The 17993-nt window shown below is 36.8% G+C and overlaps 1 protein-coding gene across 1 annotated transcript in view; it reads left to right on the top strand.

The window, feature by feature from the left end:
- ccdc180 (coiled-coil domain containing 180) overlaps positions 1 to 17993 on the top strand; it is a 75164-nt gene that overhangs the window by 23630 nt on the left and 33541 nt on the right. Inside the window, exons 11-23 of the mRNA XM_073052798.1 lie at positions 198 to 277; positions 1445 to 1533; positions 2873 to 2995; positions 4897 to 5070; positions 6055 to 6170; positions 7991 to 8117; positions 8863 to 8923; positions 10227 to 10333; positions 11041 to 11089; positions 11675 to 11814; positions 13304 to 13512; positions 16635 to 16810; positions 17774 to 17954. Of these exons, the coding sequence (XP_072908899.1) occupies positions 198 to 277; positions 1445 to 1533; positions 2873 to 2995; positions 4897 to 5070; positions 6055 to 6170; positions 7991 to 8117; positions 8863 to 8923; positions 10227 to 10333; positions 11041 to 11089; positions 11675 to 11814; positions 13304 to 13512; positions 16635 to 16810; positions 17774 to 17954 (1632 nt within the window). The remainder of the gene's footprint in view (positions 1 to 197; positions 278 to 1444; positions 1534 to 2872; positions 2996 to 4896; positions 5071 to 6054; positions 6171 to 7990; positions 8118 to 8862; positions 8924 to 10226; positions 10334 to 11040; positions 11090 to 11674; positions 11815 to 13303; positions 13513 to 16634; positions 16811 to 17773; positions 17955 to 17993) is intronic.

The following is a 17993-nucleotide window of genomic DNA, read 5'->3' on the forward strand; positions in this document are numbered from 1 at the left end:
GGAAGATCTGGAGAAAACCCACATATACCACAGGGAAGACATACAGGGACTCCTTACAGAAGGCTCCGATGCCCCAAGCTGTAGTAGTATTGTGCTAAACACTACGCTACTATGAAACTATCATTCAGTTGAAGTGACTCGGGTATGCAGCTTGTTCAAATTTAGCTTATTTAATGTCTATTTGTCTCTTTTTGCAGAAACATAAAGCCATCTGGCTGCACTAAAAACTCGTTGGATATGTGGTACACCTCCGTAGCTGCCTTAAATCAGGAAATTGGTAAGTATACAGTATATCAGCAAAATGGACAGATGTCAGCAATGGCTTTGATTTCCTTTTGATATGAAAGCAGGTAACTTAATACATGTTTGTGCTTATTTAAAAATTAGCTGCATAAAATAAGTAAGTATTGAGTGATAAACGAGAAAATCTGCAAATGCTAGAAATCAAAGTAATACACACAAAATGCTGGAAGAACTCAGCAGGCCAGGCAGCATCTATGGAAAAGAGTAAACAGTCGGTGAAACATTGACTATTTACTTTCTTCTATAGATGCTGCCTGACCTGCTGAATTCCTCCAGCATTTTGTATGTATTACTAAGTATTGAGTGCATTATTTCATTGGACACCAGCACCATTACTGGGGAAAGAGCACCGTTAAGCCAGTGTTTGAAGTTCACAGGGATTTGGAGAAATATTTTCCAACGGCAACTATGAACTACTCAATAATGAAACAGAATCAGAATCAGGTTTATTATCACTGACAAATATCATGAAAGTTGTTATTTTGCAACAGCATTGCAATGCAGTACATACAATATACTGTAAACTACAATAAGAAATAAATAGCGAGGAAAAAATGTTCCTGGGTTCATGAACCATTCAGACATCTGGTGGCAAAAAGAAGGAAGCTGTTCCTAAAATGTTAAATGTGTGTCTTCAGGCTCCAGTACCTTCTCCCAGGTGGTAGTAATGAAAAGAGGACATCTGTAGAATCTTTGATAACATAGCAAATCTTTTCAAACTCTTGAGTAAGCATAGCCATTGGCTGCCTATATGGATATGTGAAAAGTTGAAGGCAAAATTGAAAAAATCTAAGCAAAAATACAAAGTAGAGGAAGACAAAAGGGAATTAAAAATATTCGGAATAAATAAAATTTACAAAGGAGAGACAAGAAAATCTTCAAAATAATTATTGAGGAGCATAAAGTAAATAGTATAATGACTGACACAAATAAAGTGCAAAAGAAAGTCAAGATGAAGACAGCAATAAGAAATGCACAGGATACACTGGCATAAGTCTTAACATCACTTGTGATAATTTGTCTTTTTAGTAATTTTATCTTACATTTATATGTTGGAATTTATATAATTTACTCTTATTCGAAACTCAATAATATATTTCCACAAAAGTGAATCTTGAAAATATTTTGTTTCACTTCCCAGATTCACTGCATATTCAATTTATAAATACATTGCAGATTTATTATGAAAAACTCTATCATGAATGGATGGCAGAAGTTGAAAAATGTAAGGTGGGTACATGTGCTAAATTGATGCGAGGTAGGAAAAGTAGGAACATTTCATTGCCATAGAAGATTAAGCAGGTGAGGGTAAAGTCCTTCAAGTTAAAATTACACTATCAAAGTAAGGACTAGATTGTCTTTGTCATTCTAGATCTTCCTTGCAGTAATACCCAGCATATCAAATACAGGTAGTCTGCAGTATAACCAGTAAACAGGGAGGAAAGGGAGGAAGAGAGGTGAGGTTCACTGTAAGAACATTGGAGAGGGAATGCTATTTACTAATCAGAATTTTGCAGCTAATGTCTGATTTATCTGAACCCCAAACAAGGAATTTGTTTCTATATTCAGTCATGTAACTATCACAAATAAGCTGGTAAGTTTCAGTAACTATGATCATTAATATTTACCTCAGTAAATATGGATAAGACAAGTTTGGATAGATTTTCGCTTAGTAGGGGAATTGCGGGTTATGGGGAAAAGGCAGGTAGGTGGAGATGAGTCCATGGCCAGATCAGCCATGACCTTATTGAATGGCGGAGCAGGCTCGATGGGCAAGATGTCCACTCCTGCTCCAATTTCTTCTGTTCTTATTAGGATAATTGTTGCTACATAAATTAATTTAGCAATATGTAAATTTATGTAATAAATTCTGAGAACAGCTTTGATTGGTTTTGCTATACAACAGTGGCTGTCCAATTTCTATTGTGGTGAAGTTTAAATAGATGTGATCCAATCTATCTCTCTCATCAATGACATTTATGTGTTTCAATGCATGTGTGGAAAGGAAAAGCCACAATTAAACTTGATACTGGAGGCATTTACGACATATTTGTTAACGCAATGCTATTAAGGTTGAGTCAGTATCAATGAAGACAATAACATTGTCTGAGAATCATTCATTAATTAAGCAAATTAATTAAGCATAAAATAGGACTAAATTAGAACAGACTGCAACTTCAGGAATGTCAATCCATGTGATGGGCTCTCTTCCCTTATCTTTTTTTTGTGATAGTGATCATGACAAAAGAATCATTTGAAGTTAGCTGGCTGGTTTCTGTGGATTTGATGTCACACAATGTCGATCACTCTAATTTGATATCTGAAGAGACCTAGTGAAAGGCCCTGGAAATGTGGAGAAAGCTATTTTTAAAAAGATGACTATTTACAACTTTGTCTTTTCCTATAGTTCATTACAAGTTATTAAGTGCAACATCCAAGTAAACGTTATTAGATGTTTATAAACTGGTCAGATGATGTGGTGTTGTTAGTTTCCTGGAGAAATATATATTAAAATGTGGTTTGTTTATTATTTATTACCTACAGTAACACTCATGTTTCACTGATTTAGGAGGAGCTATTGAGTTCCAAGACATGTACAGAAAAAGAAGTCAAAGAGTTAATGATCTCTGACTTTCTTCCTCTTCTTGGCAATTTACATCGTGGCTTTGAAGAGGAGCTGTTTGCTGTAGACGTAAGTCTGTTTTTCTCCCCCGCTATCCCCAAATATTTATTACAGTTGAATGAGTGGAGACAGCTGATGGTCTGAGTGAGAAATCATAAATGTGGCAAAGAGTTACATTTTAATCCAATAGATCTCTAAGTAGTGCTGCAGCATGCTCCAGTACAGTGTAATAAGATCTAGGGTCTGACCAAGATCTTGAAGGCAACAAGCAATCCTCTATCTGTTTGGAGAATTTTTTTAAATCTTTGGCTCTGTTTATTATTTTTATAATTGGCAATTGATTTGCTATTTAAAAATTGGGATAACCTTTCCTTAAAGCAGCATATACCAACATGTTTTTGCAGGTGTGAGCGAAAAATAGAACAAATTATAGGAACGCACACAAAATGCTGGAGGAACTCAGCAGGTCAGGCAGCATCTATGGAAAAGAGCAAACAGTCGACGTTTCAGGCCAAGACCCGAGGAAGGTTCTCGGCCTGAAGTGCTGACTGTTTGCTCTTTTCCATAGATGCTGTCTGACCAGCTGAGTTCCTCCAGCATTTTGTGTGCGTTCCTCTGGATCTCCAGCAGCTGCAGATTTTCTTGTATTTGAGAACAAATTATAGATGCTCTGCAGCTAGATATTGGATGGAAGAACCACTACCAAAAACGTAACCAAAGGCCAGCATCTCGGGGTAATGTGTGTACCAAAGGAATGCTGCAAAGTATGTTTGCTTCTGAAAACATTGATTTCTCAATGAGAGAAAAACAGAAAATGAAGTAAATGTTCAGATGATCAGGCAACATCTGTGACTTGAGAAACAGTGTTAATGTTTCCAGTCCAATAACTTTTCATCAGAACCTATGAAATATTAACTGGAATTTTGTATTCACACCAGCTGAGTATTTCTAGCTGTTTTTGCTTTTATTTTTGATTGCCAACAAGTGCAATTTTTGTTTTGCTAACACATATGGAATTTGATTCAATGGATGTTGAGCTCTCAGTGGGCATTCTTGGCAAGTAAATCTGGTCAAAGATGTAAGTGGACTATAGAGGAGAGAATGAGTCAGCAGAATAATGCAGCCCTCACATAGAAATTACACACATTCATTGTCTTCCAGTAAAGGTTGCCACATTGTTATTGGAAATACACTCAGTAGCCACTTTATTAGGTACCTCCTGTACCTAATAAAGCAGGCACTGAATGTATGTTTGTGGTCTTCTGCTGCTGTAGCCCATCCCCTTCAAAGTCCGACATTGTGCATTCAGAGATGTTTTCCTGCACAGCACTGTTGCAATGCGTGGTTATTTGAGTTACCGCTGCCTTCCTGACAGCTTGAACCAGTCTGGTCAATTTCCTCTGACCTCTCTCATTATCAAGCCATTTTTGCTGACAGAACTGCCGCTCACTAGATATTTTTGTTTCTCACACTTTAAAGACTGTTGTGCATGAAAATCCCAGGAGATCAGCAGCTTCTGAGATACTCAAACCACCCCCTCTGGCACCAACAATCACTCCATGGCCAAAGTCACTTAGATCACATTTCTTCCCCATTCCGATGTTGGTCTCAACGACAACTGAACCTCTTGACCATGTCAGCATGCCTTTATGCATTGAGGTACTGCCAAATGATTGGCTGATTAGATATTTGCATTTACATGCAGGTGGTTAGGCATACCTAATAAAGTTGCATTGTGTGTAGATGCTGTGCATGGCTGATTTTACCCCCTTTCTTGTCAAAGGGACTACTTTGAATAGGATTAACTAAATCAACATAGTCTAGCAATTATATGTGCTCAAGTTGTTCACCGGTTGATGTAGAAACTCTTAAGAGGAAATAATCAAATTGTGAAAAGCCAGGAAAATTCTCTGAATATTTCCACTCTGTTTCCTTGTGTAATTTCTGTTCAATATTTTTCATATCTGTAGAAACACATGGAGATGTTGGCCCAGGAGACAGAGTTGAATTGTAAGGACTTGTTCCGTACCTGGAAGGAAGCTGCTTTACTGTGGGAGGAGCATGGAATGAATTTAACTAAACTGGAAGACCAGCTAAAAGAACAGCTGGATGACTGTCGCAAGAAACATGATAAAGCAAATCAGGTGGGCAGACAGTTCGAGAGCTCAATGTGGAACCGCAGTCACACTGGAATTAATTTGCAGCATCCCAATCAAATATAAAATCAGGATGTGTGTAACTCAAATTCCTTCCCACTGATTGGATGGAAATTAACATTCTTTAGCAGGTTTCCAAAAATAAACAACATTGATGGAGATAAAATAAGGATTGTTATATCTCTATCAAAAATTTCCCAATGTTGTTTCTTTTGTATTAAATGTTTACAGACTATTCTCCAAAAACATAAATTTGCTGCCATCAAAAATGGTTCTTTCCCTGCCAAGAACCATAAATTATCAAACAGTAAAACTGCAGGGAAGGTAATCAGAACTCCTTCATACAAAGTATAAATGTGCAACATATAGTACTGTATATTATTGATAAAGTTGACATATTTGTCACATGCTGATCGACACTTGGCATTGAATTCACATACATTGCTGGAAAGATGTATCAGTATTATTAGGGACCATTAGGTTACTGACTTTCTGCTGTTCATTAAAAGTTCTTTTCACAAACTCATCCCATGTTTTGGTCCAACTGTAAGAAACAACACTTACGGCACTGTCAGGAAGCTACCTCCATGATAATAAAGTGGGAATATAAATTTTATGCTCAGCCTACATCAGAACAAACAGCTTAATTGTGCTTTGTAATTCTAGTGCAAGTTTGCCATGCAGTGGTAAACTCTCACCCATTGATTTTTTCATTGACGTAATGTAATGCATTTCACAAAATTAAGCTGTTGATTTGATAAAAGGATATGTCAAAGTACCGGGAATTAGTCATATTCCAGGAATTAATGACCAATCTAATTATTTTAAAGGTTTCATATGAAACATTAGTTCACTGTTTGATTTGTATTTTTTCCTCTTGGTCCTACTCCCAATTCAAAAAAGCTGCTATATTTCCATTCAGGGAACAACAAGTTTCATGTGAATTACATGGAAGTTTTATTCTCTTCCCAGACGAGAGAAGCAAACCTAGACCTGCTTATTGATCAGCTGAGACAGGACAACACACAGACAGAATTGAAGGCAGACTACAAAAAGGCTGTCTGCCTGCTGAATGGAATCATAAAAGGGCAAGTATTTTTACCACATGAGGTACCTCAGTTTAATGTCAGCTTCTTCAGCAATAATTATGACTCTTCAATAAAAAGACTAGGTTCAGGAATCAAACTGAATTTTCATTCACTTAACAAGCTGTTCTGATGCAGAAGGAAAAGAAGATAGATTAATCTTTCAAAGATAAAGATTAAAGATTAGCCTTATTTGTCACATGTAGATCAACACATTGAAGCATACAATGAAATGCACCATTTTGCATCAAAGATCAACAATGTCTGGGGTTGTGCTAGAGGCAAGCCATACTTTCAACACCAACATAGCATGCCCACAGCTCACTAACCCTAATCCTAACCGTACATCTTTGGAATGTGGGTGGAAACATTCAGATTAACGTGCAAATTTTTAAATTTGATGCTTCAGTGGAAAAGCATTCAAAAGCAGAATTTTTAATATCTTGACATCACGGACAAGGTCAGAATTCATTGCCCCAGAGAAGGTTGTAGTGAATCACCTTTTAGAACTGCTGCGATCCTTCTGATGAGTGTAATCCCACATTGCTGTTGGCAGGGGGTTCCATATGTAATGAAGAACCAACTACATAGCAACATACATGCCACTATTCCATGTGATTGGTGTATAGAAACATGGAAAACCTTGATTTTTTTTCTTCCTTCTCAGTTAGGATGCTTATGTATATACTTTCAAGTTGATATTACTGAAGACTAATGAGGAATAAATAACCGGCATAGGTTCAGTTCAGAGACATGCATAAATGTAGACAGTGGTAAGGGAAATGAATTTCAATAGCAGAATACAACACCTGCTGCTGCTATTCAGCAGAATCAACCAGAGATGAAACACTAGGCATCTGAGAACAACTGAGTCCAGTACATAAACTAATAACAGCTTATCCATGCATATTCATGTCTAGTCTATGTGAATTAGTACAACTATATAGTAGGGTATGAATGCTTTTATTTAATACTTACTGAGATAAAAACACCACAGGAAAGAAACTCAATTTCATTTACATCACACGCATTTTAGTAAGTTCATTGTAACCATGTAATCTCGCTAGCTGTTTTAACTTGGTACTATTTTCGCTCTCTGTGTGGCTAAGCACAGCTCAAGTCGCTGATGACGACACTGTTGATGAATCTCAAGCGATGTCAAGGGGGCATACAGGAATGAGATAGATCAGGTAGTTGAGTGGTGTCACAATGACAGCAACTTTCCTGGGCATCAACATCTGAGGATCTATCCTGTGCTCAATATATTGATGCAACCACAAAGTAGGCACACCTTTATTAGGAGTTTGAGGAGTTCTGGTATATCACCAAAGACACTAGTGGCTTTCTACAGATGTGGAGAACATTATGACTGGTTAATCACCAGCTGGTATGGAAGCTCCAATGCACAGGATTGATAGAGGTTGCAGAGGGTTGCAAACTCAGGCAGTTCCCTTTCAGGCTCAAACATCCCACCATCATGGACACCTACAAAGTGGTGCCTCAAGAAGGTGGTATCCATCATTAGGGACCTTCACCACCAGGGACATGCTTTCTTCTTATTACCACCATCAGGCAGGAGACACAGGAGCCTGAAGATGCATGCTCAGTCTTTTAGGGACATCTTCTTCCCCTCTGCCAACAGATTTCTGTAAGGCCCAGGAATCCATGAACACTACCTCACTATTCCTTTTTTGCACTTTTTATTTATTTTATATTTTTATAGTAACCTATAGTAATTTATTATCTCTTCCACTATATTGCTGCTGCAAAACAACAAATATCACAACCTATATCAGTGTAATAAATCTGATTCTGATTCACAGATATGAAAATTTTTACCAAAAACAGATGAAAATAGTTAGTAAATACCCTTCCACATTGAGGAAGGAGCTACACAGATTCAGCACTGATATCAGTAAATATTTTGGTGTGATTGAAGTCTACAAACCGGTATGAAAACTCTTCAACCTTATAATAATTTAATAAAATATTGGGGGGACTATCTTCTCATTTTGCTGTTGCAGCCAGATATCAGAATGGCTTAATGTAATACTCTGCTTTATTTTTATAGGCCCAATAGAGACAAATATTTAACAGAATGGTTTGATAATTGTGTGCCTCTCTGTCTCTGTCCCCCGTCCCCTGATCCCTGGGTAGTGATGCCCACTTCCCACTCCAGTCCTCACATCTATATGGTGTGGATATCCCTCCCTATCCACTTACTTTCTTATTGTGGGTAACCAACAACAATATTTACAATGTTACTTTTTTTCCCCTTGGAAAGCTACTGAAGAACATTTCTGACAATAGTTGACACCTAAGATGAAAGTATTACAAGTGAGGGTGTGAATGGGTGAGACTATGGCTCAGCATGGTTGAGCTATGACCTCACTTTGTTGGCATGGACTAGATGGGCCAAAGGGCCTGTTTCTGTACTGCATTACTCTATGGCACGAGCTCTGCTATTTAATTTTCACTTGGTAGAAATGAATTTAAATCTGTCCTAAGTAATGTCACTTAATATTGAAATTTTGGAAATGTTCATATTTTGCACTCCAGATCTTCTTGAAATGATTCAAAATTGCATTGTTCAAAATCAAAGCAGATGGTAGCAGATCTTCAGCTGTATGAAATGTTTGTATTAGCTTGTATTTGTAAAGCTATATTACCAGTATTTATATTCTTTGTTTTATAGGGTGAAACAAAGATAATAATAGAACCTCCAAAAGAGGACAAGAAAATATTTCTTACTGAAGGTTTGCTTCTTTACTAAGATCTTAAATTATTAGTTTGCGTTACCCTCTGCCCCCACCCCCACACTTTTGTGAAGGCAGCATAATCTTATACACTCAGTGGCCACTTTATTAGGTAACTTCTAATAAGGTTTGACGTGTACATTCAGAGATGCTCTTCTGTACACCACTGATGCAACACATGGTTATTTGAATTACTGTCACCTTCCTGTCAGCTTGAACCAGTTTGGTCGTTCTCCTCTGACCTCTCTCATGAACAAGGCTCTCTCATAGAAACATAGAAAACCTACAGCACAATACAGGCCCTTCGGCCCGTGAAGTTGTGCCTCTCCTTGGATGTTTTTTTTCCTTTTTTGTACTGTTCTCTGTAAACTTCAGGAACAATTGTGCATAAAAATCCCAGGAGATGAGCAGTTTCTGAGATACTCAAACCACTCAGCCTGGCACAATCATTCCCAGATCAAGGTCATTTTGATCACATTTCATCCCCACTTTGACATTTAGTCTGAACGACAACTGAACCTCTTGACCATGACTGCATAGTTTTATGCATTGAGTTGCTGCCACATTATTGGCTGATTAGATATTTGCATAAAACAAGCTGGTGTACACATGTACCTAATAAAATGGCCACCATGTGTACTTTGTCCTCTGCCTCCATGTATGAGGTATATATATTATTCCATCGTAGGTCTTACTTGTTTTCTTAGAATATTAGTAGATACACCAATAAGCTCTCTGGAAAAGACAGACAGCTAGCTAATCCACACGTTATAAGAAACTTCTGTCATTCAGAAAAAATCAAGACCTCTTAAAATTATATTTTGTAATAATGTATAAAAAGTGGTTAAATCATTAAAAAGTTAACATGAACTGAAACACATAATAAGCTTAAATATACTTCGATAAGCTCAAATAAATAAATTAACCTAAAGCATGACCCCTTGCAGCTGCTCCTTTCCAATCAAATAGACACAGTTCATAGTTAAGAGTTTTATCTGTTGAACAGCAGTCAACATAAAACTTTCAAGTGTATGATTTTCCAGAAAGCAATTTACTCATTTACAGAAGCAGCTCAGATGAAGTCAGTATATAACAATATATGGCTGAAGTTTTGGAAATACCCCCTAAAAGTTTGTTCTACATTTATATTACAGTATATAATATATACACCGGACAACTCTCTGAAAAAGTGTGAAAGATAGCTGTCTGTCTACACCTGAACTAGGGCCACTGTATCGTCATTTGTCTATGAGCAATATTTTCCTTATAAGATTCTGTGTGTAACTTTGTTCCCCAACACTAGATGCCAGTTTTGGTGCTTCTGAGGATGTTATGGGTGAAAGTGATGGGAATCCAAGCATAAGGGAAGAACTATCACCAAATCAGTTAAACCTCCTTGAGGAACAAAGTGTAAGATCATGCAAGCAGCTACTTATGTTATGACAGAAATACTTATCGATCTCTGTTTTGAATTATTTAGCAACCAAGCCTCTGCTGTCCTAATGATATCCACCTTTTGGTCTTTGTACTGAATGGCATTCTCATCCCATCCTAGATCATCATCTATTTTTGTAGTATCTGCAAATATATTACACTGTATCTCCTCTGAATGTCTGAGTCATTGATGTTGACAGCTAGGGCCCCATAATCCCAAAAAGAAAATGGGTTGCATCATCCTACTCTGATTTCTCCTTGTTATTCAGCCTTCTGATCACACTGGTAGATTAGCCTCCATACAATTTTGTTCAATAATCATGTGCATGGGATTTTACCAAACACCTTCTAAAACCTGTATTCACCACATCAAATGATCCATCTTTGTTCATCCTTGTAGGCATAATCTCAAAAGTTCTAATAGATTCATCAATTATGATTTTCTTTCATAATTCCATGTCAAGTTTTGTCATCATGTCATTATTTTCTAATGGACCACTTTAATAACAATGATGTCTAAAATCTACTACTTCTATTATTGATGTCAAATTAACTGCTCTGTAGTTCCTTGCTTCTTCTTTCACTCTTTTCTTCAATGGTGGAGTTTCACTATTTTTAAAAACACTTTCAACAATCTAATATTCATACAAAATACAACATTTACCTGTGATACTATCTTTTAGGAAGAAGAAATGGACCATTCAGAGATTGAATTAAGTCCTCAAATGTTAGGTATGTATTTTAAACTAAATAAATCCAAAATAGAATCTAATGAAGTTCAGATTTATAACACTGTTAAAAAAATTCTACACTTTAAGCCATCTTTAAGATGAATTACAGTTCTTATTTGGAATTGCATTTTCATTATGATAACAAGAACTGACTTTCAATGGAATCTCCCTTTAGAAAAAAGTGTAAGTTGAAAAAGATTCTGATTATCAGTCTTAATATTTGTTCCTACATCTATGAAGATCAAAAATAAAAGGGGAGGGGGAATGGAGTACTAACAATGCAGTATAGGCCACTACACAAGCAGAGTGATATAGAACAAATATATAAGTAGACTTCTAAGAAGTGCAAAAATAAAAGTAAAAGTAGATTTCAACTACTGTAATATTGACTGTGACAAAAAAATGTTATTATCAAGAAAATCTTTTAAATCAGTGCTTTGCAAACCCAAACACAATATCTGCCCAGTGGGAATCATCTGATTAAACATACAACTAAAGATAAGGGGACAGAAAAATAAAAGGATGAAAATGTAGCTGTCCAATTGGACACATACCTCTGTATTTCTTTGATTCCTCATTACTTTAGACATCAACTTTGGACTTGACCAGAAAGCAAAGAGCTCGAACGAAAGCTCCAACACCAATAATCAGGCAGACTGGGAAGCATCACCTCATCCTAGTGATGAATATAAGGAGGAAGAAGCTTTCATCCCTGAAGAACAAATGGTAAAAGTCTGAATTCTTAGAATTGATTGATTTTTAATTTCTTATTGCCATCTACAATTTCATCTAGCTATATTATCATCATGGCAAAGCAACTCTAAAGCCCATGGAGTATCCTTTTGAAGATTCAACCATGCATGTTCATTGGTGTTTAAGTTGGTGTAGACCTGGTAGGCAGCTAAAGCTATATGAAATTTCTTCATATATAGTACCCGAGATTTGCCACATGGTGTGATAGATCTGTGTTCATCCTTCCTATAAAATAATTTAACGTCTGGTGCAACTTTGAAACTTGTTGCAAACAGTGCCTCAGGTTATGCAGATGAATATTGGTCAGCTGCTGCCTCTGAAACTTTGTCAGACGTGACAGTAAACATGTTAACAGTCTCTGAGCTATGCTCATTGAACCCAGGATAATCAAATAGAAGCCGCTCCTTAAAAATTCATAGCATAATAGATATTGTTGTATATACAGTTGTCACAAGATTACTGGAATTGAGGATTTTGGTGGTGTTTATTGAGGCCATCAGTCTAGGGTTGAATTGTAATGTGTAGAGACTTTGGTAAATATTCTAAAGATAAACTATAGAAAATCAATGAATTAAAGTCAAAGGTACTGATGAATAAACTTTGGAGAAGTAGAAAGGAGCTTTCCTTCTGGATATTTAACTGGATGTGATAAATAGATAAGGTGTTACATAATTTATGGATAGAGCTTTGACTAGGTTTCTTATTCCATTATTTCTTGAAATATACTTTTTTATTCATCATTATATTCTGAAAATCTCTTTAAAGATTGGCAAAGGAAAAACCTACTCAATGCCAAGTAAAAAGCCAAAATTGAATACAACAACCATCGCCATTGATGAGAAAACTTTAAAGTAAAGATTTCCTCTTTTTATTATAATTCCCCAATTAGAGAGATCAGTTAGTTGGGTTTTACAAGTGCTGTTTGACAGCTGAGCCTTTCTTCTCAACATCTGTCCACAATTACATCATAACAAGGGTTTGCTGCTGTGTACTGCAATATACAATAGGTTGGTATAATAGACTCTAGTTCTATGACTGTTTTTCTTTGAATTTTCTCCATTCACATCTGGGTAGACATACAACAGCAGCTCTCTGGCACTTCATGTGTTTTATTCATGCACAAGACTAGTCAAGTCAGTATTACCAATTTGTAGAGCACAGCATAAATCAACACAAGGTGTGTGCATCCAAATAACCCATCAGTAAAACTTGGAAAAGCAACCAGGAGAGGAACTGCACATGATTGCCTCTTTCCCTAACCAGGTATGATGCGCAATGCGGTAACACTCTCCCTCTGTGGACCGTTTAGAACAGGACAGCAATTAAAACCAGCAGCAGCAACCAATGGCCCAATTTATTCGAGCCAAGAATTTTAATTCAGTAATAATTTTTATTGAATTTCTGTCACTATTCTATGTCCTGAAGCACAGTTCAATGGAAAATTCCTTTTTTCTCTCTCTAGGTTACTCATCAAGGTACCAAAAAGCCAATTGAATTGCAGCATTTCACAACTTCCCAAGGGAACACCTATTCGGTGCCAATTAAAAAGAAGGCAACATTGAAAACATCAGTGATCACTAAAATGGATGAAAGTGAAAAACTAGAGATCCTTCAAATCTACACAAAGCATGCTTTTCTTCCTGACACAGTGTTTATTGATTTAAGGCAAAGGTTAGTAGGGCAAGTTTCTATCTCTTAAATTTTTTTTTCATTGACAAAACTACTTTGGGGAAAAAAACGAAAGTCCTTTCAGTTCATGAGGATGTTCTTATATATTATCTATTAATTACTTTTGAAATTGCTGCACTTGTATTTTCAAGACAAACACATGATAATTTGTACACCAGAAAATCCCACAAATCTCAAATAAGTATTTGCTTTTGGTTAAAGATTTTGGTATAATGATCAAGAGATCAGCTTCAGTTGGGATAGTGTGAAAAATTTCCCAGGTTTGAATTATGCTTTGGGATTTCTTACATTCAACAAAATAAGCAGATTGAATCTTGTTCATCCAGAAGTCATTATAATGGGGATGGGGGCTTAGTGACCATTAAGTAATTAAACTGCGTCCCTGATATTTAAACTCCATTCATAACTAATCAGAAATACATAAATATTTTTGTAAATTCTATCATTTTCATGCCTTTTGTTGATAAATATTACTGATACCTTCAGATTTATTATTTGCCAACAAAAATGTGCAATCAGCTGTATTGAAATAATTACTCCTTTGTTTCAGAAACATCTGCCCTAATATTATTTCCATTTCCTTTCGCTGGCACTGGACATTGGTAATATGTTTGAAATCTGTGTCCGCGTTGAAAATATCCTTGTTGCTTCTGCAAGGAAATTAGTTTCGAAGTACTTAGATTATTACCAAATTAACTTTCTTTAAAATACCGGGTTTGTTTCTGGATCCATGCTAAATTAGCCGTTTCCAGCTTTGGATCACAAGTGATCTCTATGTCTCTGCGAGATGGAGGGAGTATCAACCATGGTGTCCAATTGTACCCTGAATCTGATAATCCTCTACCTAAAGGACATGCTCAGGTCATGGATGTGGTTTACTCCACCTTACTATTTTATGACCCCATGAAGGATGGCTTTTTGAATTCAAGTACCTGCTAAACAACACTTAATATACTGTAAGGCAGTACTTATTAGAGAAGAGACAAAAGTTGGCTTAGGCAGGGAGCCGAAATAAGTACATGAAGGGTCCTGATGCACAGTCTCTACCCAAATTGTATTCTATCCCTTTACCACCGCAGATGCTGTTTGACCAGTTGAGTTCCTCTAGTAATTATTTGTTGCTCCAGATTCCAGAATCTGCAGCCTGCTGTGTCCAGTACATAAGTTAAAATTCAAAGTAAGTTTATTATCAAAGTACATATATGTCACCATATACTGCCCTGAGATTCATTTTCTTATGGACATTCACAAAGAAACACAATAGAGCAATGAAAAACAAAGTCAACAACCAATGTGCAAAAAAACAATAACTTGCGCAAATACCAAAAAATCCTCTAAGATGATAATGTCAAGGAATCTAAAGTTACTGACTCTCTCCACCTCTGATCCCCTGTGAGGACTAGCTCATGGACCTCCATTTTCCTCCTCCTGTAGCTCTTTGGTATTGACGACATTGAGTGGGAGGTTGTTTTTGCGGCATCATTCAGCCAGGTTTTCAATCTCCTTCCTATATGCTGATTCGTCATCACCTTTGATAAAATATAAGAAATATTTATAAGAAAACTATCCCTTAACCCAGCAGCTTCTGTTTGTTGCACTGCTTTTAAATTTGTGCATTTGCTCCCCATGCTGTTCTTAAACCCAAGCCTGCAGTCTTTATACTGTATTTGTTGATCACTTGTGAAATTTTAGTTCAATACAATATGCTATATAAATGGTATAAAAATACAAGTTGTTTCATTGGTAAAGGACTGACCTCCAGCAGCTCTATAAATTGAACTCTACCAGGTTCTATTTCTGTTCTGAGTTAAGTGAAGGTATTTCAAACAAATAATTCAATTTTGTTCATAGGCTAATGCTTTTACCATATTGCAAATTGAATTTTCTTTTTCTTAAAAGCCTTGCTACTCTTTACAGAAGAACCCAAATTGTATAAAAAGGTCAATAATTTAGGATATTTTCATTTGTCTTCTTTAACCTCTTTATTACATATTCCAACGATTGCTGATGACTGATAAGTAATTACTTGAAAGTTTTCATATTCTTAATAGATCTTTGTTGCCGGGATCGTCTATTGTGTCCAGTACTCCCAATATGGCCTCCTCTACACTGGTGAGACATGGCATGTTGGTCCATGGCTTCCTCTTATGCCAAGATGAGGCCACCCTCAGAGTGGAGGAATAATACCTTGTATCTGTCTGGGTAGCTTCCAGCCTGATCGCATGAATATTCATTTCTCCATCTGGTTAAAAAAAACCTTACCCCTCCCCTCTTCTTTTATTCCCCACTCTGACCTTTTACCTCTTCTCACTTGCCTATCACCTCCTCCTAGTGCGCCTCCTTTCCTTTCTCCTATGGTCCACTCTCCTTTCCTATCAGATTACTTCCTCTCTAGCCTTTTACCTTTCCTAGCCACCTGGTTTCACCTATCACCTTGTAGCTCCCCTTCTTCCCCTCCCCCACCTTTTTTATTCTGGCATCTTTCCCCTTCCTTTACAGACCTGAAGAAGGGTCTCAGCCCAAAACGTCAAATTTTTGTTCATCTCCATGGATGCTGCCCACCTGCTGAGTTCCTCCAGCATTTTGTGGATGTTTGCTGGTAGATTTTGGTTCGGTCTTGATACCTGCACAGTAAGACAAAGAATGTGGTGTATTATAGAAAAGCATCATGTGAATGCTAAATGCCAGTATGACATACTTGAACTAATTGCTATTTAGACTGCTAATCAAAGGAATTTTATATGAAAGTTGATTTAAAAAGCACAGATTGGTTATGCTTTTTTTGGAAGGTTCACTTTTGATTTCAGTTCTTCTAATTAAGTGAAATAGAGAAGCTTGGATTTATGTGAGGTGAACTAGATCTACCATCAACATTAATGTGGAAATTCTGAGAAGTGCTTTAAATCTCTTGAGTAATTTTGCTATGCTCAGACTCCTTGATTAAATTATAATCTGGAGATCATGTTGCTTCTTTGAACACAATCCAGAGGTTATTGGTATATTACTACAGGAACACTCTCGATATAACAACATATGAATGATGGAAAGAAATAGATTTTGCCAAATCAGGGTAGTATATCAAAATAATATATTATATTTTATAGGATTCGCTTGAATTATTTTGATCACTTAGAGGACTGGTATGATAAAGCTATTGAAAATGCCAAGAATGTTGCTATGGCCAAGAAGAAAGAGTTTAAAGCAGAGTTGGAACTGCGAACTCACTTACACGAGCCCAGAGGAAAACGCATTAAGATGGATATACTCCATGTCCGGGCTGGTACTGTATCAGTGCTGTTTGAAAAGTATAAAATAAAAACTGAAACGTGGTGGCACCCTCAATAAGTCCATCAATGATTGCAAATCAAAGTGTTGTATTACATCATGCAAGCCTGGAGAATTTCCAGCTTAATCCCTCAATTTATCACAACAACAGTAACAAAAGACAGCCTACAATTTAGATTAGAGGGAAACATATCTGATGAATTCATTTCTCATCATTATTTGTGACCTACTGAAATATAACTGCTGGCAGCTGGTGAGATACTGTACAAGATTTGACTGATCAGTGATGTTAATCATCATGAAAAATAGTACATTGTCTAAGCTCTTACCCAAAAAAATTAGGTGAAGCCTCATTAAGCCTAATAGAATAACTTTCAATCTACCTTTTACAAGCTTTTACACAATAAGAGGCATAGATAGAATGGACGGCCAGAGGCTTTTTCCCAGGGCAGAAATGGCTAATTCATGGGGACATAATTATAAGGTGATTGGAGGACAATATGGGGGGGTGGCCTCCAAGGTAAATTCTTTACACAGCGAATGGTGGATTCATGGAATGTCCTGTCAGGGGTGGTGGTAGAGGAAGATGCATTAGGGCCATTTAAGAAACTCTGAGACAAGCACATGGATGATAGAAAACTGGAGGGCTATGTTGGAGAGAAGGGTTAGATTGATTTTAGAGTAGGTTAAAGGGTTGACACAACATCAGAGGCTGAAGGGCCTGTACTGTACTGTGCCGTGCTGTCCTATGTTCTACCTAGCCTGATCAGGCAACCAATCAACTAGTTTCTTCCCTGTATTTTGGCTGTTCATAATAAAGTTAACACTCTGAATGGATAACCTGCTCCCTTGCAGTAGTGCTGCAGTTAATGTCCAGGAACGCAACAAGAGTCCATAGATGTTTTTCAGAAGTTAGAGTTTATATTTTGCTGAGATTAACTGTTGGCTTTGTACACAGTTGAATTACGTCTGCACAGTGAGAAAGTGGAACGCCACTGCAAAGGAGTGGATGAAGTGTTGCAAAACCTCAAAAAGGAATTTACAGAGATTCAAACGGCACATTGCAAATCTCTTTTGGACTTCCGTAACAGTATATACAACATGGAGCAGATCTTCAAAACAGCAACTAAATCTGATAGGTAAATCACCTGCCAAAGATGTAAAAGCAGATTCATCAC

The sequence above is a fragment of the Hemitrygon akajei genome, chromosome 7, assembly GCF_048418815.1.
Source record: "Hemitrygon akajei chromosome 7, sHemAka1.3, whole genome shotgun sequence".
NCBI classification, from domain to species: Eukaryota; Metazoa; Chordata; class Chondrichthyes; order Myliobatiformes; family Dasyatidae; genus Hemitrygon; species Hemitrygon akajei.